Source organism: Pongo abelii, chromosome 9, assembly GCF_028885655.2.
Source record: "Pongo abelii isolate AG06213 chromosome 9, NHGRI_mPonAbe1-v2.0_pri, whole genome shotgun sequence".
NCBI lineage: Eukaryota > Metazoa > Chordata > Mammalia > Primates > Hominidae > Pongo > Pongo abelii.
The window spans coordinates 74,924,412-74,947,417 of NC_071994.2; the positions used below are offsets into that span (position 1 = coordinate 74,924,412).

The 23,006-nt window shown below is 38.6% G+C and overlaps 1 protein-coding gene across 7 annotated transcripts in view; it reads right to left on the reverse strand.

Annotated features, from left to right (window-relative positions):
* The window catches only part of FCHSD2 (FCH and double SH3 domains 2), a 308,605-nt gene that overhangs the window by 48,897 nt on the left and 236,702 nt on the right, over positions 1 to 23,006 (reverse strand). For all 7 annotated transcript variants that reach the window (XM_002822208.4, XM_024254856.3, XM_054526013.2 and 4 more), the window contains 3 exons: positions 17,457 to 17,552; positions 4,398 to 4,514; positions 2,030 to 2,134 (listed from right to left, as the gene is read on the reverse strand). In XM_002822208.4, the coding sequence (XP_002822254.1) occupies positions 2,030 to 2,134; positions 4,398 to 4,514; positions 17,457 to 17,552 (318 nt within the window). The remainder of the gene's footprint in view (positions 1 to 2,029; positions 2,135 to 4,397; positions 4,515 to 17,456; positions 17,553 to 23,006) is intronic.

A 23,006-nucleotide genomic window follows, 5' to 3' on the forward strand; every position in this document is an offset into this window, starting at 1 on the left:
TTTTTAGTTTGAAACTAACAAACACAGTCTAGTTTGGCATACTACGGAAACAATAGGTCATTTGGCCTAAAAGAAGACTGTGTGTGCCTGATACCTACTACTGCTACTACTGGGGATGGCGGGAGGTTTCATGGAGTTAGGGTACCAGTCGGTGACACCACGTATAGAGTCTGGAAATGGAAAATACACGAAATACCCCTCAGAAAATCTCTGAGACTTGTCTCAAAATAATTACTCCTGTTCCACCAAGGCTCTGAAAAACTGGCTTCATCTAGAGTGCGGAGAAACAAACAACAGAATAACTCTTCTACCGCAGGCCAGTGTTTCTTAGAGTAGGTGAGGGCTTGCCAACACTACTCGACCAGCACCCTAAGATAGTGGTTTAGACATGACCCTGAATTCAAAGAGAAAAATGACGATTCATTGTACACCCTGCCCTCCTCACTATGGAGGCTGTCAATTAGACTGTGAATAGGAATGAAGTGGAGGTGGAGTTACTGGGGTTTCTCCAGCACGGGCAGATGGCAAGCCTGTTCTGATTCAGATCACTTCCATGGGGCTGTGCCAAAAACATGCTCATATTCTCTATGCTTGCCTACACTGCCTCTCCCTTCACCCCACAACCACTGAAGCACTTCCTCAAAACCTCTAGAGTTCTAAGGGGGTGTTAGAAAACCATTAGTTTAGATTAAACCTAAACCAGTGCAGGGATTCCTTGTATTGGGTCCCTGAAAGATGCTTGCCCAGAATCTTCTTACACACTTATAGGGCTGCACTATGTCTCAGAAGTGCTTATTCTGTCTTTGGGAAGATCTGACTATTAGAAAGTATTTCCCAATACTAAACTCACATCTCCTTCTTTCCTACCTTCATCTTTTGGTTCAAATTCTACCTCCTGAAGTTGCATGGCGTAAGTCTGTGCTATCCCCTTTTCTCTGACTAATCAAATACTATTCATCTGCCAGTATTCATCTTAAGTCTTCTTCTGTGTTATACCCGCAACAATCCCTCCCAGAGTGATTTCTGTGGCCTCTGGGTTCTTCAACTATACTTAATGCACCACTCCTCGGCAGTTATGCTTTACATCTTAGTGATTTTTGGCATTCTTTATGCCTTTCTAACAAGAACGTAATCTTTTGATGGCTGGATGGTGTCAGTCTTTTATAAATGTCTACCTCCATACCCCTTCACCAAGTTGCTGCTGAGTAGATAAAAGTGTGTGCACAGGTCCTCCATAAACTGGCCCTAACCACAAGTTTACTTACTTTCTACCACATTTCCTCACAAAAATCCTCCACTCTAATCATATCCAGCTACCAAATTATACCCTGTGTCTTCCTCATTTGCTAATACTTTCCTGTTTCCTATCCCAACCTCTCCCTATCTAGAGCAGGGAGTATTAGCCTCAGGCATAAGAACTCTAAACACTACACAAAATGTACATTTTTGTGTATGGGAGAGAATGTTTCACAGCTTTCATACAACCCTCAAAGGTCCCATGACTCCACAAAAAATTAAAATCCACTATTATAAATTTTTTCCCATCTCTGCTTAACCAAATCTTCCCTATTCTTAAAAGCCCAGCTCATGCCCCTGGATCCAGGGAACCTTCCATATGGGGGAGATTTCCTAAGCTCTGAATATATATATATACATGAATATATATCTCCATATATATCGATGTATAAGGAGAGAGATATATCTAAATTGATACATATACATCATTTTTTCTACCATTAATCTCTGTGGTTTATTATGTACCTTGTAGAAACTTTAAAATCAGTATCTTCATTGTGACTTAAATCTTTTGTATTTAATGTTTCATGACTGTAAACTTTACAGCATCTTTTTGTTATATGTACTGCCTTCCACAGAGCAGGTACTCAACAAATACTACTGTGGACACGAATGAAGATGGTGAATCACCTTCATCTCAGTGCGTGTAGAAACTCAGTTTTAAAGATGCATATCACAGCTGTGACAGTGTCATTAGACCTGGGCAAAATGCCACAATTAGCTGCCACCTTACCTCTGCTTTACGAATATTTTCTCTAGCTTCATCTATTTTCTGTTCCAGCTCTGCTCGGCTTTGTTCTGATACAGCAGCTCCATGACACTCCAGATCATTTAGAACCTATTAAAGAAAATGGGACGATAATGATGACTGTTTTTTACTTTTCATCTTCCTTAAGTGATTAAAGTATTTACATAATTCAAAAGGCTTTAGTGACTAGTAGCCATAATTTTTTTCATTTATTTTTTTTGAACATTTTGAAATAATTATAGACTTACTAGTAATAAACTTACTACAGACAGTCCTTTCAGTGGGGAAGCCAGGACCAGCCACTATCTGATTACCGCCACATGAGACCCCCCCCAAAGGAAACTGCTAAGCTGAGACCACCCAATACTCCGATTAGTGAGCAATAATGTAAAAACTCTCTTGTCCTATGGCATTAAGTTTGAGGTGGTTTGTTAAGCAACATTACATAAGTGGAACATTGAATTTGAGACACCTGTGAGATAGTGAAAAGAAGATGTCAAAACAGGCAAGAGATTATATGGATACACAGTAGTAGCAAGGCCCAGTGTTGAAGATATTAATTTATGATTTGGTGGTAAAGTAAACCCATGGAAGTGACTGAGAATGCCTATATGAGGGTAAAGAATAAGAAAACAAGACAGCCAAGTACAGAAATCTGAGAAACTGAATATTTCATTGTGGGATGGAGAAAGAGGAACCTATGAAAAAATCTAGGTATGGCCAGAAAGGCAGAAGGAAAGCCAGGACAATGTTGAATCGTGGATGACTAGAGAAGATAACATTTTAAGACAGGGAATTGTTAATTGTGATGAAATTGTTGACAGATTAAGAAAAATGAGAAATCAAAGTGTCCATTTTGAAGCTAGCAACACAGACATCATTGGCGATTTTGATAAGCTTAGACTATGAAGTGATACAGGGGAAGGAAAGGACAGGAAAGCTCAAATGTAATGGGCTAAAAAGTAAGTGGGAGGTGAGATTCTATAGATAATAAGCATAGGCAATTCTTTTAAGAAGTAGGATGTGAAGGCAAAGAATGAGACGGATATAGGTATCAATAAATGAAACAGAAAAAAAGTACTATACTCCAAATGATTTCTTTGTGCTTAGAGTTTAGTCTTCAAGATATATTTTCTTTGTTTCTTTCTTTCTTTTTTTGGAGACAGGGTCTTGCTCTGTCACCCTGTCTGGAGTGCAGAGGCATGATCTTACCTCAATGTAACCTCCACCTCCCGGGCTCAAGCAATTCTCCCCAACCTTAGCCTCCCGAATAGGTGGGAAGATAGGTGTGCGCCACCATGCCTGACTAATTTTTGAATTTTTTGTAGAGACTGGGTTTTTTGCCATGTTGCCCAGGCTGGTCTCAAACTCCTGGTTCAAGCAATCCACCTGCCTCAGCCTCCCAAAGTTCTGGGATTACAGGCGTGAGCCACTGCACTCAGTCAAACATATATTTTCACAAAATCTATAATTGTGTCTTTTTTTTTTTCTTTTTATTGAGACAGAGTCTCGCTGTCGCCCAGGCTGGAGTGCAGTGGCGTGATCTCAGCTCACTGCAAGCTCTGCCTCCTGGGTTCATGCCATTCTCCTGCTTCAACCTCCCGAGTAGCTGGGACTACAGGTGCCCACCACCACGCTCGGCTAATTTTTTGTATTTTTAATAGAGACGGGGTTTCACCGTAACACATGTTAGCCAGGATGGTCTCGATCTTCTGACCTAGTGATCTACCCGCCTCGGCCTCCCAAAGTGCTGGGATTACAGGCGTGAGCCACCGTGCCCGGCTATAATTGTGTCTTTTAAAAAATATGTCTTGAGGGATGAAAACCTATATTAATTCAACATATGTCTCTTCCCCTGCCCATAATACACTATCACAGGTTTTCTTTGGCAATTTTATGGTAAACAGGTGAATTAATGTATTGCTGATGGAGGGCTTAAGGAAATTCCAACATGAGTAGATAGCTGACAGCACACTGCTGAGTGTTGAGAAAGTACAGAAAAAACACATATAATGCTTGAGCAAAGGAGTTTGAGACCAGCCTGGGAAACATGGCAAGACCCTATCTCTACAAAAAATCTAAAAAACATTAGCTAGGCATAGTGGCATGTGCCTGTGGTCCCAGCTACTTGGGAGGCTGAAGTGGGAGGACTGCTTCAGCCCAAGAGGTTGAAGCTGCAGTAAGCCATGTTCACACCACTGCCCTTCAACCTGGGTGACAGAGCAAGCCTCTTGTCTCAAACAAAACAAAACAACACATATAGGATATTTTTCACATTAATAAAACTCAGTTCCTTAAACTGTTTGACATTTGGCTTAAGGTGAATGTAACTAGGACTTTCTCTTATACTTACCCGTTGTTGGTGAACGATGTTTTTATGCTCACGTGCCACACGTGTGGCCCATTTTCGAGCTTCCTTATTTAGACTGTGCTCCTCTGTGGTCCCAGTTTCTGATTCTAACTGTCGGCTCTACAACACAAGAGAGAACAGAGATAAAAATATTGCTATCCTTATTGCAACCACTACTGCTTTGCAGATGGATCAGAAGGCCTTCACTTAATCAGCACTCAAAACATGAGGCACGCTGCACTACTGCTGGAAGCAATGTCTTAACGTCACAGAAAGTTACCAGAAGAGTAAGATGAGCATAAAACCATTAAAGACCATAAGCTTTTTGTCTTACACTGCTGAACACAAAAGCATCATCTCTAATACTGCAGACTTATCTTTTTGGGTGTGACGGACTTATCTTTCCGAGTGGGAAGGAAGCTAGCTAAGGTAAGCAAAGAAGAAAATGTATTCATGCCAACCTCCTATGGTGATAAAATCATTGCATAAATAAAAATGGAAACAACTTAATAGTTTAAATGTGAGTAAAGAATCATTAAAGAGAAGTAAGAACAAAACAATACAATAACAGCAACACAATCTTGCACTCCTCCCCCTGCCCCAAGGCAGACGGAACTCGTTAGAGGTCCACCATCAACTTGCCACCAAACCTCAAAAGCCAGCTTTTGCCCTTTCTCCAGGCTTCATATGAAAGATAAGGGTGCTAGATCAAATGATCACCAAGGGTTTCTTCTAGCTCTAAAATGCTATGATTCTGATTTACAAAGAACAAACCGCAAAATCTAAATAAAAAAATAAAAATAGTAATAGCTAACTTCTATTGTGCAAAGTACTATGGAAAGTGCTTCATACAATTTTTTTTTTTTTTAACAACCTGATGATGTGGGTCCCACATCATTTTATAGAAAAGAAAACAGAGGCTCAGAGAGGTTAATTTTTCCTGGATGTCCTAGATGTTAAATGTTACAACCTTAATTGACTGATTCCAGAATCAGAGCTATTAAACACAAAACTATTTTAATTCTCTCTAAATTCTTAAAGACCCATGAAAAACAAACTTTATTGAGATAATTAGGAATTTTTTTTAAAAAAATATGAATTACCCAAAGAGGCTTTTAATATAGAAAGAAGCAAAATTGTAGAATGAAAAGAATTTTAGAAATTCTGATCACAGCTCACTGCAGCCTCAACCTCCGGGCTCAAGTGACTCTCCCACTTCAGCCTCCTGAGTAGCTGGAACTACAGGTGTGTGTCACAATGCTAAGCTAATTTTTTTTTCCTTCTAGAGATAAGGTCTCACTATGTTGCCCTGGCTCATCTTGAACTCCCTGGCTCAAGTAATCCTCCCACCCCGGCCTTCCAAAGTGTTGAAATTACAGGGATGAGCCACTACACCTGGCCTAGTAATTCTTTTGCAAGGCCTCATAGCTCAAAATTGATAGAGTAAGTAGAAATTGATAAACTGGATTTTAAAAATTAGTATTTTGGTTGGGGGAATTGTGATGAGGCAGGGTTTAAAAATTTTTGTTCTCTACAGACATTTCAGCTAAAGCTAGATTATAACAATGACAAATAAATTGAAATAGAGCAAAATAATCAATATTCAAACTTAACCATCTTTACATTCATATTTTACATTCTAATTCATTTTTTCAGTTATCAGAAATTTGGGAATGAACTTTATTATTATATTTTGCTTTGCAAATGAATCTGGGCATTCAAACCTACATCTGTTCTCAAAGTCAGGAACATTAAAATGTTAAACTCTGGACATAGATACAAATGAAATATACAAAAGTCAGAGGAATGTGATCTGTAAAAGTAGAAAGATAAATTCTGAAGAGTCCAAGAATGGGTTTTTGAGTCAGATAGACTTAGTTTGAATCCATTGTATGCCATTTTATGGCACTACTAGCTTTATGATCTTTTTAAAAAATTAATTAATTAATTAACTTATTTATTTTTATTTTTATTTTTTAGAATTTTTCTTTTTATTTATTTATTTATTTATTATTATTATACTTTAGGTTTTAGGGTACATGTGCGCAATGTGCAGGTTAGTTACATATGTATACATGTGCCATGCTGGTGCGCTGCACCCACTAACTCGTCATCTAGCATTAGGTATATCTCCCAATGCTATCCCTCCCCCCTCCCCCCACCCCACAACAGTCCCCAGAGTGTGATGTTCCCCTTCCTGTGTCCATGTGTTCTCATTGTTCAATTCCCACCTATGAGTGAGAATATGCGGTGTTTGGTTTTTTGTTCTTGCAATAGTTTACTGAGAATGATCCATCAAAAAGTGGGCAAAGGACATGAATAGCTTTATGATCTTGGGCATGTTAATTATCTGAGTCGTAGCTACATCTGAAAACTAGTGAAAATGTCACCTATCTCCATACTGGGGTTAAAATAATGAGGTCATATTTTAAACATTCTGGTATAGTATAAATAAAGACCCAATTGAAAATTACTTGAAACAAAAATTTCCTTATTACTGTTCTTAAGAAAATCCAGATAATTCCTAGGTTCTTAATAGCCTAAACAATGAATCCAAAACAAAGATTGAAGATATATTGAAAGATTAAGGCAGATCTCAAAGAGAATGAATTTGTAGGGAGTAGCTAGATGAGAAAGGAGGCAACTGATAGAGACATTTAATTTTTGTTACCGAGCAGCATTTTAGGAATAGGTAAAGGGGTTTAAATTGTGTGCTGGCTGCAGATGGGCCATAACCCAATTTGCCCTACAGAATTTATATCTTCTTATTGAGTATTCACTGTGCTCAAGATAGAGCTTTTCCCTTTTTTTTTATGTGTCTACTAAGACTTGGTAGTCCAATGATCAGGATAGGTAACTAATGCCACTGATTGGAAGATGTGGCTTTGAGATCCTTTGGATGGGGAATGACACAAAACTAAAATTCAAATTAATTTATCCTTTTCATGACTTCTGAAATCAAGCTATGGAATACATGTGAAAGCTCCTGAGACACAGGTCTTGACAACTGAGAATTTCGTACAAGGTGAATACAGCCCAGGCTATTAAACAATACACAGAAAAATGTTCCAATACCACCTTCACTATCAAAGATCAATATAAATCAGGATCTAGTATAGATAATTATGTTTTTGTTTGTTTTGTTTTTTGTTTTTTGAGACGGAGTCTCACTCCATTGGCCAGGCTGGAGTGCAGTGGCACGATCTCGGCTCAGTGCAACCTCCACCTCCTGGGTTCAAGTGATCCTCCTGCCTCAGCCTCCCAGGTAGCTGGGACTACAGGCATGTGCCACCATGCCCAACTAATTTTTTGTATTTTTAGTAGAGACGGGGTTTCACCATATTGGCCAGGATGGTCTCGATCTCTTGACCTCATGATCCACCCGCCTCAGCCTCCCAAAGTGCTTGGATTACAGGTGTGAGCCACCGTGCGTGGCCGGTAATTTTTTTTTAAGACAGTGATATTAGCAGTGGTCGATTCTAACAAAGAAACCGTAATGACTGCTTCTTTTTAAAATGCTGGCAAATTTATTTTTATTTTTATTTTTAATTTTTTAGACAGAGTCTCGCTCTGTCACCCAGACTGGAGTGCAGTGGCATGATTTTAGCTCACTGCAACCTCTGTCTCTCGGGTTCAAGAGATTCTCGTTCCTCAGCCTCCGGAGTAACTGGGATTACAGGCATGTACCACCATACCCAGCTAATTTTTTGTATTTTTAGTAGAGATGGGGGTTTCGCTATGTTGGCCAGGGTGGTCTCAAACTCCTGTCCTCAAGTGATCCACCTGTCCTTGGCCTCCCAAAATGCTGGGATTACAGGCATGAGCCACCACGCCTGGCCTAGATCATTCTTTTAACATTTTTCTTTTCTTTGGAAGACAGGGTCTCACTCTATTGCCCAGGCTGGAGTGCAGTGGTGCAATCATGGCTCACTGCAGCCTTGACCTCCTGAGCTCAAGCAATCCTCCTACCTCAGCATCCCAAGTAGCTGAGACCACAGCATATGCCATCACACTCAGATAATTTTTTTGATTTTTAGTAGAGATGAGATCTCACTATGTTGCCTAGGCCGTCTCAAACTCCTGGCCTCAAATGATCCTACTGCCTTGACCTTCCAAAGTGCTGGGATTACAGGCATGAGCCACTATGCCCAGCCCAACATTTTTTCTTTATCTTTTAAAAATGTATTTGATACAAAAATTAGCTAGGCATGGTGGCGCCAGAGGTTGCAGTGAGCCAAGATCGTGGCACTGCACTCCAGCCTGGGCTACAGAGGGAGACTCTGTCTCCAAAAAAAAAAAAAAAAAAAAAAAAAAAAAAATCTCTAGTCCCTTTAGAATAAAATATTACAATAAAGTCTTTTCAACATTCATAACGTTATTAAATAACTTTGAAGAACTAAATTAAGGAAATCAGCATTCCAATATTCTTGATATATTAGTCTTTAAGTCATCTTAACTATTTTGTCCTTAGATGCTCTCTCAAGATATGATTTCGGTTTATTTTAAGGTTAATACAAAAGCATAGAAGGCTCAGATACCTGAGCAGAGTGAGCAGGGATAGAAAAGCTGACTTCACGGAAGAAAACAATCAGTTTTTAAACTCTGTAACTAAAATATAACCATTTCAAGGAGAGAAAAAGAGATGGTCATGTATGATGAATAAAAATCACTAACAGTAAAATACTAGCATTCCAACCCATTTCAAAAAAAGATAGTGTTGGGGTTGTTAGGCCAATGGCATAACATTCTAGTTAACCCTCATTCAGGGAATTTGTACTACTTACATTTTTCAGTTTACTGAGAGACAAGAAATATATTGGGGCTGGGCACAGTAGCTCACACTTACAATCCCAGTGCTCTGGTAGGCCAAGGCAGAAAAACTGCTTGAGGCCAGGAGTTTGAGACCAGCCTGGGCAACATAGCTAGACCTGAGCTCTTAAAAAAAAATTAGCACATAACTGTAGTCCTATCTATGGGAGGCTGAGGCAGGAGGATTGTTTGAGCCCAAGAGATCAAGGCTGCCAGGAGCTATGATTGTGCCCTCCAGCCTGGGTGACAGAGCTTCTCAAAAGATATATATTAATATATTGAGTTAAATATTGGATCCATCTTATTCTTTATGAAGTATATTAATATATGTTTAATTATTTCAATAAAGTTAATTATTTGTTCTCAAAAGGACTTCTTCAAGTAAAAAGCATCTGGATCTCTGTATTCCAACTACACGTTTGTACAGGTTCACAATCCCACAATTCTGAAATTCAAAATGCTCTGAAAAAGAATAAGTATTTTTTGGTAAGCTTGGAGCCAAAACTCACTTGAGCCAAAATGTGATTTAAACTAGTAAGAGGTTATTTATAGTTTTTTTCTTTCATATATACATATATGAATGAAAATATTCATATGTTTCACTGCAAAAATACTATGTTGATCACAGGTACTTCCTCATACATTGCTCAGGGTTTTATGCAATGTATGGTGTATGGGTCACTTTTCTAAAATCTGGAAAATTCTGAATTTTGACATGTATTTGGCCCAAGGCTTTTGGTAAGAGACTGTAGACTTTTAAGTCACATATTTCAAATATGCCACACACCTTGAAGAGGAGTGGAACAGTGCCTCTTTAGAGACATAATTTAATTTATTCTGACTATGCTAGGATAGCAGAACCTTCACTTGGAAAGAAGTGGGAACTCATCTAGATAATTGTTGAGTGTGCCTGGTCTCTCAGGAGAGCACACTGGAGAAGAACTGGTGTGGACTGAGCCTTGGGACAATTCTGGAAAACTCTGGACACCTGGGGAAAAGGAATATACCCATTAAGGCTGGGGTGAAGAAATGATGAGAACTCTGAAAGGAGCTATTCTTTTGTCTTGGGTTAAGAGTACCAAAGGCAAACCTTAGCAAAAAATATGTTCCTGAGTAATGACATGAAAGTAAAACAAAAACGGCATAAAAACCTTGTGTCTAACACTTTCTAGAACATACCTAGAGGCATGGTTAGATGGAACAGCCTTATAAAGAGTATGCCTTTATTTTGGTAGCTCTCACAGAGATTTTGCTTTAAGAGCTATAATCACGAGCTAGATAGGGGAACTTCCAGGCTCCTACTGTCAGCACATAACTAATGCATCTATGCAAAGATCTAGTTACTCTGGATGGTTAGACAAGGAACCAGATCAGGAGAAAGGTGACTAAACCAGTAGAGGGCCTATCACATAGATAGCGGACTTTTTACAAAAAGCCTTTTGTGAAACGCTGAAGAAATTAGGACAATCACTATGAACACTTAACTGTCAGTATTGCTAATTCTAAAACGCAACACTCATGTCTTTAGTCAAAGCCTCTCATTTTTGGATACTGTGCCAAGCATATGTGTAAGAGGATGGTACCTATTTACTCAATAGGAGGACATCCCACAAATTCTATCACAGCCTTTTTCACATTTATGAGACAACGCTATATGCAATACAAAATTTCTACAAGCAGAAAGAGCCACCCACAACAAAGAGAATTTTCAGGTACATTTCCTGCACAGTATATTAACCCCATGTAGACTTTTATAGACAAGGGAAATTTTTGCCAAATATTTATTTTTAATAGATGCATAAATCACTCCCCTTATGTAAAACTTTAATGTGTAAAAATCCTCAACTACAGCAAGTGGACATTTTACTTACTATAATTGTTAATCTATAGAAGGCAGAATTAAATATCAGAAATAGCATCTAGAATAACAGGGAAAGATCATCCATCAGAAATTTAGTGTCAGCTTTTTGCTATCATGATCTGTGAAGATCTTGTTATTTGCTGTTCGAAGAAGGTAAAGGGGAAAGGGTATTCTCATGCCGACTGGGAAACCTGAGAAAGTTTCCGTGTTTTTCCTGCCTGTATAGATCATACTTATCTAAGTTTTGTGCACATGCATGTTTCCCATATTATTTCCCATCCCAGCTTCGCTTTGTCATTTTTCACAGGATGTGAGAAAATGCCCCTAATGGCACTCATCACTAGTTCTGGTAATGAAAGGATAGGTCACTGAGATGTATGTAGGGCAGAGATGTTGAAAAGTACAAGTGATGTACTTAAAATTATTCCAAACAGATTGCCTTTCAGATGTACAAACTGCCAAGAAGGCCATTGATGAGATCCTCTTTGTGGAATAAGTAGGAGAACAAAAGTCCCAAGGGACTTTTAGTGATCAATCCAATGAGGGAGTTGAGAGCTAGGGATCATGACTGCAAAAGTATTGCAAGTATTTCAAGATTTGTAATGTCTTCTATATTTGATATTTGGTATTTCCTATAGCAATTAGGGGGAAAATATTCAAAAAAAAAAAAAAGAAATATGCTTGCCCTGTGGATTTTTGTTTTGTTTTGTTTTGTTTGAGATGGAGTCTCACTCTGCCGCCCAGGCTGGAGTGCAGTGGCGCGATCTCAGCTCACTGCAAGCTCCACGTCCCAGGTTCACGCCATTCTCCTGCCTCAGCCTCCCGAGTAGCTGGGACTACAGGCGCCCGCCACCACGCCTGGCTAATTTTTGTATTTTTAGTAGAGACAGGGTTTCACCACATTAGTCAAGATGGTCTCGATCTCCTGACCTCGTGATCTGCCCATCTCAGCCTCCCAAAGTGCTGGGATTACAGGCGTGAGCCACCATGCCCGGCCGTCCTGTGGAAAGATTTTAAGAAGTCAGTCAACATCTATTCTGACTCAATGTGCCAGGCATTGAGTCAAATGCTTAGTATCCTATTTAATTTTCAAACAAATAAGGTATAGTTGTCCTTCCATATCTGTGGGTTCTGTATCTGTGGATTCAACCAACTGTGGGTCAAAAATATTTTTTAAAAAGAGCAAAAACAACAAAAAAAGATAGTTGTGTCTGTACTGAACATGTACAGATTTTTTTTCCTTTTCTTATTTCCTAAACAATGTAATAGGACCATTATTAGCATAGCATTTACATTGTATTAGGGATTATAATCTAGTGATGATCTACAATATATGAAGGATGTGCATAGGTTATATGCAAATATTACATCATTTTATATAGGGGACTTGAACATCTGTGAATTTTGGTACACAAAGAGGTTCCTAGAATCAATCCCCCATGGAAACCAAGGGACAACTGTTGTCATTTTACACGTGAGGAAGCTGAATCACAAAAGGTAAATATATGTAAATAAACTGCTAGTTTAGACACCCAAACCCATGTTTTCTCCATTGTACACCACCTGTATGAATCACTAACCCCAGCGTGATCCATGTGTCAGCTGAATGACTCTAACATTGAGATCCTAATAAATGTGTTTGTCAATTCTCTCTCACAGAATATTCTTATTATAGACAGGAGGATTTAAAGGCACATTCCATATCCTCCTCAGAAAAATTCTGCATTAAAAAGTCATTTCAGCAAAAAAAGATATATTTTACTTTTTCTAGAAAGAGCTCTGGCTTTCTGGTATCATCTGAGAAATGATAATTGAAGATATAAAGAAAGAACACTTTAGAAATCAGTAACTCTCTTATGGAAATATAGATAAGAAAATCCTTCAGCATTAACCATGAGACAGCTATTAAGTTACTACATAAGACAAAGCTTGCCATTGGTCACTGTCACTTGTAGTCATCTTTTGGTTAATACTAAAATTCTACCCAAAAATGCCCTAATTAAATTACTATAATAATACTGTGACTATACATATTCAGTTGGGTGTCTTGGACTTTTGTAGGGAAAACAGTGTAGTTTGAAATGGGTTATATTAAAAAGTTTTAAAAAACTTTAAGACAGTTTATGAAAATCATCAGAAGAAAATAAGAGTTACATTTTATCACAGTGGTAACTTTAAAAGTCCTATAACTTTCCTAACTACATCTTACGTAAATTTAGATAAAATATTTGCTGAATTCTCTTGTCTGTAAGGCAAGGGCATATGCAAAGTATATGTGTCTGCTTAGTAAATGAAAAATAAATGTGTTACACCCATAAGAAGTTCAAAATTCCTAATTCAAACTATAAAATTCAAAATAAAAGAACAATACTGTCCTGCCCCTGCAATGGATCTCATCCTATTACTATCTTACCTGAGTATATAGTTCTTCATTTACCACCATATATAAAACTCAAAAATAACACCTGGTTGCATCCCACTTTCATCACCAAGTCTACTTGCTATTTCAGGTATAGTCATGTACTTTCAAACTTTTCTGGCTCTAATGCTTGTTAGCTGAGTGACCTTGAGCAAAGCAAACTGCTTTTCTTTCTTTCTTTTTTTTTTTTTTTTTTTTTTTGAGACAGGGTCTTGCTCTGTCACCCAGGATGTAATGCAGTGGCGTGATCACGGCTCATTGCAACCTCCACCTCCCGGGCTCAAGTGATCCTCCCACTTCAGCTTCCTGAGTAGCTGGGACTACAGGTGTGTGCTACCATGCCCAGCTAGTTTTCTGTATTATTATTATTATTTTTTTTTCAGAGAAAGGGTTTTGCCGTGTTGCCCAGGCTGGTCTCGAACTCCTGGGCTCAAGCAATGCACCCACCTTGGCCTCCCAAAGTGTTGGGATTACAGGCGTGAGCCTCTGCACCCAGCCAGATTTCTTAACTTTAGTTGCCTCAACTGTAAAAGAAGGATTAAAAATAGCACCTACAATATAGGGTTGTTGTGAAGATAAAATAAATTAATACAGGTAATGCCATTAGAAAAATGTCTAGCATGAAATAAATGTTCAACAAATGTCACCTATTATTTTTATTCTTTTCAATTTTTGTTTTCGCTTCCTGGCATGTTGTTTCTCCCTCTTTGCAGAGTAAACTGCAATTCATCTTCAAGATCTAATTCATAACAAGTAGACACAATCCAATAAAAAAATAGAAACAAGGTTTGAATAGACATTTTACCAAAGAAGATATATGAGTGGCTAATACACTCATGAAGATACTCAACATCATTAGTCATTAGGGAAATGCAAACCAGAACCATGAGATACTATTTCATATCCACTAGGATGATTATAATCAGAGCCAGACAATAATAAATGTCTGGCTGAGGCAGGAAGATCTTTTGAGCCCATGAGTTCAAGGCCAGCCTAAGCAACATGGTGACATCCCCTCTCTACCAAAAATAAAATAAAAATAAAATAAAATAAAAATTAGCTGTAGTCCCAGTTACTCGGGAAGCTGAGGTGGGAGGACTGTTTGAGCCCAGGAGGTTGAGGCTGCAGTGAGCCGTGATGATGCCATTGCACTTCAGCCTGGGTGACAGAGTAAGACCCTGTCTTTAAAAAAAAAAAAAAGACTTTTTAAATGACTGAAGGTCTGGAATGATTTTTTAAAATCATATGCATTTATCTTTTTGCATTATGAAAAAACTAATCGCTTCCCAAGTCCTGAACATTTCTTCTTAGAAGACAGAATAGCACAGCAGAAAAAACATTACTATTGCAATCATAACAGTAATGTGTCATTAATTTACCATATGACTCTGGACAAGTCTCCCTTACTAGGCTACAGTTTCCCCTTAAATAAAGACAAGATTAGCTCTAAGGTTCTCTCCAGCACACCTGTTGAAGAAAATTAAGGTGCTTCACACAAGATGAAACATGAGAAGCTCAATTTCTTCACTATAAACAGGGAAGGAAATTCTTAATTTATAAGAGAAAACACAGCTGGTGCATCAGGGGCCTCTTATACATGTATATATGTAATTTTCATCCCAACACCAGGTCCCACCCTTCATTAACATGCAAACCCACACTTCCCATCCCTCCCGCCCTTGACCCACACCCCATATACCTCAGCTATGGTCATTCTCAGAGCACTGACAGGGGAGAGCTCAATATCCACCAGTTGGGCGGCTTTTAAACTCTGCCCAATAAAGATTGCACAAGGACAAAAAACATAGCATAGAGTTAGAAATTTAAGGCAAACAAGGAGACAACACCTAAGAACATTTAGCACATTGTTTAGAAACAAAGGATTTAGGGCTGTAGTTGGGCTGGGAAAAAGTGAGATGAGAGTCACTGTTATTCTGATTTTTTCTGTGGAAAATAGCAATGATAAAATAACATCAAATTAGTCATAATTTTAAGACAAGCTTGACAAACTTGTCTATACCTTGTATCTTCTAATGCTCTGCTTCATCCCTCCCAGGCTTCAAAGAAGTCAAATCACAGGAGACTGTGAATAAGTCATTGGCAAAAGCTGATTTGATTAAAAAAAAAAAAAGCACTACTATAAACGGCAAAGGTTGTAATATAGAGGGAAATGCTGATTTCCTACATTTCTTTATATAGCTGCTAACAGAGCTACTTAAAGTATAAGAATAGTAATGAAGATATCTCTGGCAAATGTGTTTCTATTAAACTGATACCATTAAACTCTGGAACTATATCATAAACTCCCTTGGTTCTGGTTCTAAATTTATCAAAATACTTTATGAATATAATTTGATTTTCCTTTTGGCTTGCCTACATCGAGAGAATGTGCTAATAATGCCAACATGTGCCTTCTCATTTGGCAGAAGTTATATTTCATTTTTTATGTTACCAAATTAGCATTTTTGTTCTTTTTTAAACATTTAAATAATGGCAAACATTTCCCATAAACTCAAGGATGATTACTGTATGCTTTTAAACAACTGCCAATTGGGGCCGGGCATCGTGGCTCATGTCTGTAATCCCAGCACTTTGGGAGACTAAAGTGGGTGGGTGGCTTGAACTCAGGAGTTTGAGACCAGCCTGGGCAACATGGTGAGACCCCCCATCTCTATTGAAAATACAAAGAAAATAGCCAGGCGTAGTGGTGCGTGCCTGTGGTCCCAGCTAATCGGGAGGCTGACGTGGGAGGATCACTTGAGCCCAGGAGAGGGGGGTTGTAGTGAGCTGAGATCACGCTACTGCACTCCAGCCCCAGTGACAGAGTGAGACCGTGTCTCAAAAATAAAATAATAATAATAATAAATAAGTAAAAATAAAAACAAAAATTGCCAGTTGGAATCTACAGACAGAAAGTAGATTAATGATGTCAGGGGCTGAGATGAGGAGTATAGGGAGAGTGACTGCTTAATGGGGTCACGATTTCTTTTTAAAGTGATGAAATGTTGTGGAACTACGAAGTGATGACAGTGCACAGCACCGGAAATGTAGTAAGTGACAGTGAATCAATCTTACACTTTAACTATGGTTAAAAATGGTAATTTTTGTGTTATGTGTATTCTGCCACCATAAAAAAAATGGCAGAGGGGTAGAGGCATTAAAAAAATTCCTAATTTGAGGTTTATGTAAGTGCTTTAATATTCTAAGAAATCTGAAAGGAATTATAAAAGGCCTATAATCTTTTATAAGACCAACCAAAATATTTCATACACATGTTCATTATTCCATTTATTAATTCTATTCTGGTTAAGTTTTTTTTTTGGAGACAGAATCTCACTCTGTCGCCCAGGCTGGAGTGCAGTGGTGTGATCTTGGCTCACTGTAACCTCTGCCTCCCAGGTTCAAGTGATTCTCCTGCTTTAGCATCCCGAGTAGCTGGGATTACAGGGGCCCACCACCACGCCCAGCTAATTTTTGTATTTTTAGTAGAGACAGGGTTTTGTCATGTTGGCCAGGCTGATCTTGAACTCCTGACCTCAGGTCATCCACCTGCCTCGGCCTCCCAAAGTGCTGGGATTACGGGCGTGAGCCACAGTGCCCGGCCTATTCTGGTTAAAACTGAACCACTGATTTCTGTGGAGGGGTACAACATAAAGAATTTCAGGGAAAATATAATTTACATTTGAGTAAATGTATCGAATATTTTTCTTCTTCCCTCAGTTGTTTTCAGGTTTCAGTAACTTGTCTTATAACTTAACCTCATTTGGTAGAAGGTTGTTAGCATAAAGACACTGAGTTTCTTGGCCACAATTCAGACAAAAAAAAGTCATAATTATTCTGCGTCCTCACAGTTTTGTTATAAAATTGATGAGATATACTCAGCTTTTTCTGTCTGTCCATGCCAAGGATTACTGTTACTTAAGCACAAACACAACTGAACAACACATGAAATGAAAATCTGTAATTCCCTTACAGTATCACTGTCACAAGGTTGGAACTGGAAGGGCTGGGGTTTGTGAAATACAGCATTCTCTTGCAAAAACAGCTGAAGATTGTAGTCCCGGACCACCTAAAGAGAAAATAAAATATCTTTAGGTCTTTAATGAGGTTAAAACGTCCAATTACATTACAAAGTTTAAGATTTATTCTGCTGTTTTCTATACAAATGAGAAATCATCCAACACTGTGGTAAAAAAGAAATGATGTTACGTATTTTATTTTTCATTTTAGACAATGGTTATTATTTATCTGTCCTATTTTCTCAAAAATAAATTTGGAAAGTGATAGTTTAGAAACTAGATCAGATTTGGGGACTGGACAATATATAATACCTTAAGAAAGCAAGAAGATAGTTTTTACACAAAAAGCTATTCTGCGTAACACAGAATAGGGTGCAGATAAGGAAGCACATTGGTCTTTTCCATCTCTCCCAGCTCTAAAATTGCATGGGCCTCTTAAAGTCTGTTTCATGGCCATTGCCATCCACTAGGAAACTGCCAGATAATCCTATCCACAGCACCAAATAGTGTTTATAGAGTATTTCTCAGCACCTTCTTGAGGAGGTTACACTCTACCATCTTACAGCATACCAAGAAGACAGGCTAGAAAGGAATTTATTTATTTATTTATTTATTTATTTATTTATTTTTTATTTTTATTTTTTGAGATGGAGTCTCGCTCTGTCACCTGGGCTGGAGTACAGTGGTGCAATCTCGGCTCACTGCAAGCTCTGCCTTCTGGGTTCATGCTATTCTGCCTCAGCTTCCCGAGTAGCTGGGACTACAGGCACCTGCCACCGCGCCCGGCTAATTTTTTTGTATTTTTTTAGTAGAGACGGGGTTTCACCCTGTTAGCCAGGATGGTCTCGATCTCCTGACCTCGTGATCCACCCGCCTCGGCCTCCCAAAGTGCTGGGATTGCAGGCGTGAGCCACCGCGCCCGGCCTGGAATTTCTATAAAAGGAGAATTCTGATACATAGAAAGCAGCAGTACAAATAGCACAGAAAGGCAGCCATCTGAAAAGAATTCATTGCATTTACATACCTTGGGAAAGAGTGGAAATCGGCATCTGATGGGGCAAAAAACCCCACTTTCTATTTTGCTACCATATCGCTTACCCCTTACTTGTCTTTCATTTGCAGTATATTATAGCCCATTAGCACCTCTGCTAGAAGATGGGCAGAAGAAGAAAAAAAAAGTTCAAAGTAACTCTGTACCTCTACTTTAGTAGTCCTGGGAAAAGGAATAATTGAGGAGATGCAAAAAGTAGTAGGTGTATATTGCATTTTGTTTACCAGTGCAATCCCAGTTCTCTACTGCTTCCCTCCCCCTCACTCCACCAACCATTTATTGAGAGACTTTACCAGGTCCAACATGAAGCACAGGGATAAGGGGGATATATAGACGAATAAGACAAACAAACAAGGTTAGTATCTTCAAAGAATTTATAATTTGGAAACTGGGTGAACCAAACAGACTACATAATTAAAATACACCACGGAGTGTGTAGAGGGTACGAGAAGAGAACAAGGTGATATTTAATCCAGGCCGATGATGAGGTGAGATGAGGTGAGGAGTTGTTAGAATATGGTCTGGGAAGGCTGGCTGAATAAACATATTCTCAAAGAGAAATGTACTTTGTTCTCTTCTTGGATTCCAGTTTTAAGCTAGAATAGCTGTGAAAGCTCATTACACAACCCTCAGAGCCTCTCTAATCACCATGCGGAAGAGCTAAGAGGATCACCTCTCTAGTTGCCAAACCTGTCCTCAAGCACTATTAACCTTTTTGTTTTGTTCCTCTTGAGGAGGAGGTTTCAACCTTTTAAAATTTTAAACTCTTTGTTATGGAAAATTTCAAATACATATGTAAGTAAAGACAACAGTAGAATGTATCCTCATGTCTTCATCACCCAGTTTCCAAAACATCCCCTTATGGCCAATATTCTTTCATCTTTAAGCCCACCTACCTCTTCCACCCCTAATTATATTGAAACAAGTTCCAGACATATCATTTAATTTATAAATATTTCAGTATGACATCTAAAAGATAAGGATTCTTTTAAGAAAATATATCCATATTACAATTTACAGTAAGTACTTACAAAGCAACAAGTTCTCAAATTTCCCTGATTGTTTCTTTTTTTACAAAAAAGTTTTTCAAATCAGGATACAAATACAGCCCCCACAATGCAACTGCACGATGCTGTTTAGCTTTCTTTTCATATACAAGTTTCTTCATCTATCTCTCCTTTCCTCCCTCTTGCAATTTAATTGTTGAAGAAACTGGGTTTTTGTTCTGTAGAGTTTCCTGAAGTCTGGGAAAAATGACAAAGATGTAATTTTTATTACATCCTTGTAGTATTCTGTTTCCAGTATTTCCTATACATTGGAATGGGTGTTTTTTGTCTCATTTATTTGTTTATTTTCTTGGGAAGGTAACGTTTACTTCCATCAAGAAGCTTGCTTCTTTTTACAAACAGCTGTAGTGGGCTGAATGGTAGCCTCTCAAAAGATATGTTCATGTCCTAATTCCCAAAACCTGTGAATGTTACTTCATTTGGCAAAAGTGACTTTGTAGAAGTCCAAGATTGAGTGTTGACAGGTTTGATTTCTTCTGAGGGTAATTATTGTCAGCTTGTAGTTGGCCATCTTCTTCTGGTATCTTCACGTGATCTTCTCCCTGTGCCTGCTTGTGTCCCACCCTCCTTTTTTTCAAAGTTTTAACTTTTAATTTCTGTGGGTATATAGTAGGTATTTATATTTATGGGGTACATAAGATATTTTGATACAGGACTACAATGTGTAATAATCACATCAAGGTAAATGGGGTATCCACCACTTCAAGCATTTATCCTTACTTTGTATTACAAAAAATCCAATTATACTTTTTTACTTTTATTATACTTTAAGTTCTAGGGTACATGGGCACAATGTGCAGGTTTGTTACACAGGTATACATGTGCCATGTTGGTTTGCTGCACCCATCAACTCATCATTTACATTAGGTATTTCTCCTAATGCTATCCTTCCCCTAGCCCCCCACCCCTTGACAGGCCCCAGTGTGTGATGTTCCTTACCCTGTGTCCATGTGTTCTCATTGTTCAACTCCCATCTATGAGTGAGAACATTCAGTGTTTGGTTTTCTGTCCTTGTGATAGTTTGCTTAGAATGATGGTTTCCAGCTTCATCAATGTCCCTGCAAAGGACATGAACTCACCCCTTTTTATGGCTGCATAGTATTCCATGGTGTATATGTGCTACATCTTCTTAATCCAGTCTATCATTGATGGACATTTGGGTTGGCTCCAAGTCTTTGCTATTGTGAATAGTGCCACAATAAACGTATGTGTGCATGTGTTTTTATAGTAGAATGATTTATAATCCTTGGGGTATATACCCAGTAATGGGATTGCTGGGTCAAATGGTATTTCTAGTTCTAGATCCTTGAGGAGTTGCCACACTGCCTTCCACAATGGTTGAACTAGTTTACACTCCCACCAACAGCGTAAAAGCGTTTCGATTTCTCCACACCCTCTCCAGCATCTGTTGTTTCCTTTTTAATGATCGCCATTCTGTTGTGACATAGTATCTCATTGTAGTTTTGACTTGCATTTCTCTGATGACCAGTGATGATGAGCATTTTTTCATATGTCTGTTGGCTGCATAAATGTCTTCTTTTGAGAAATGTCTGTTCATATCCTTTGCCCACTTTTTGATGGCGTTGTTTGTTTTTTTCTTGTAAATTTGTTTAAGTTCTTGTAGATTCTGGATACTAGCCCTTTGTCAGATGGGTAGATTGCAAAGATTTTTTCCCATTCAGTAGGTTGCCTGTTAACTCTGATGATAGTTTCTTTTGCTGTGCAGAACCTCTTTAGTTTAATTAGATCCTATTTGTCTATTTTGGTTTTTGTTGCCATTGCTTTCGGTGTTTTAGTCATGAAGTCTTTGCCCATGCCTATGTCCTGAATGGTATTGACTAGGTTTTCTTCTAGGGTTTTTATGGTGTTAGGACTTACATTTAAGTCTTTAATCCATCTTGAGTTAATTTTTGTATAAAGTGTAAGGAAGGGATCCAATTTAAGCTTTCTACATATAGCTAGCCAGTTTTCCCAGCACCATTTATTAAACAGGGACTCCTTTCCCCATTTCTTGTTTTTGTCAGGTTTATCAAAGATCAGATGGTTGTAGGTGTGTGGTGTTATTTCTGAGGCATTTGTTCTGTTCCACTGGTCTATATATCTGTTTTGGTACCAGTACCATGCTGTTTTGGTTACTACAGTCTTGTAGCATAGTTTGAAGTCAGGTAGCATGATGCCTCCAGCTTTGTTCTTTTTGCTTAGGATTGTCTTGGCTATGTGGGCTCTTTTTTGGTTCCACATGAAGTTTAAAGTAGTTTTTTCCAATTCTGTGAAAAACTCAGTGGTAGCTTGATGGGGATAGCATTGAATCCATAAATTACCTTGGGCAGTATGGCCATTTTCACGATATTGATTCCATTTTTTTGTGTCCTCTTTTATTTCGTTGAGCCCTTCACATCCCTTGTAAGTTGGATTCCTAGGTATTTTATTCACTTTGTAGTAATTGTGAATGGGAGTTCACTCATGATTTGGCTCTCTATTATTGGTGGAATGCCTGTGATTTTTGCACATTAATTTTGTATCCTGAGACTTTGCTGAAGTTGCTTATCAGCTTAAGGAGATTTTGGGCTGAGACAATGGGGTTTGCTAAATATACAATCATGTCATCTGCAAAAAGACACAATTTGACTTACTCTTTTCCTAACTGAATACCCTTTATTTCTTTCTCTTGCCTGATTGCCTTAGCCAGAACTTCCAACACTATGTTAAATACAAATGGTGAGAGAGGGCATCCTTATCTTGTGCTGGTTTTCAAAGGGAATGCTTCCAGTTTTTGCCCATTCAGTATAATATTGGCTGTGAGTGTGTCATAAATAACTCTTATTATTTTGAGATATGTTCCATCAATACCTAGTTTATTGAGAGTTTTTAGCATGAAGGGCTGTTGAATTTTGTTGAAGGCCTTTTCTGCATCTATTGAGATAATCATGTGGGTTTTTTTGTCTTTTTTTTGAGACGGAGTCTGGTTCTGTTGCCCAGGCTGGAGTGCAGTGGCACAATCTTGGCTCACTGCAACCTCCGCCTCCCAGGTTCACTCCATTCTCCTGCCTCAGCCTCCCGAGTAGCTGGGACTACAGGCACCTGCCACCACGCCTGGCTAATTTTTTGTATTTTTAGTAGAGACGGGGTTTCACTGTGTTAGCCAGGATGGTCTCGATCTCCTGACCTCGTGATCCGCCCGCCTTGGCCTCCCAAAGTGCTGGGATTACAGGCGTGAGCCACTGTGCCTGGCCGGTTTTGTTATTTTTAAATGTATAATAAACTATTGCTGACGTGGTCACCTTATTGTGACATCGAATACTAGATCTTATTCATTCTATCTAACTATATTTTTTGTACCCATTAGCCATCCTGGCTCCCCCGACATCTGACTACCCTTCCCAGAC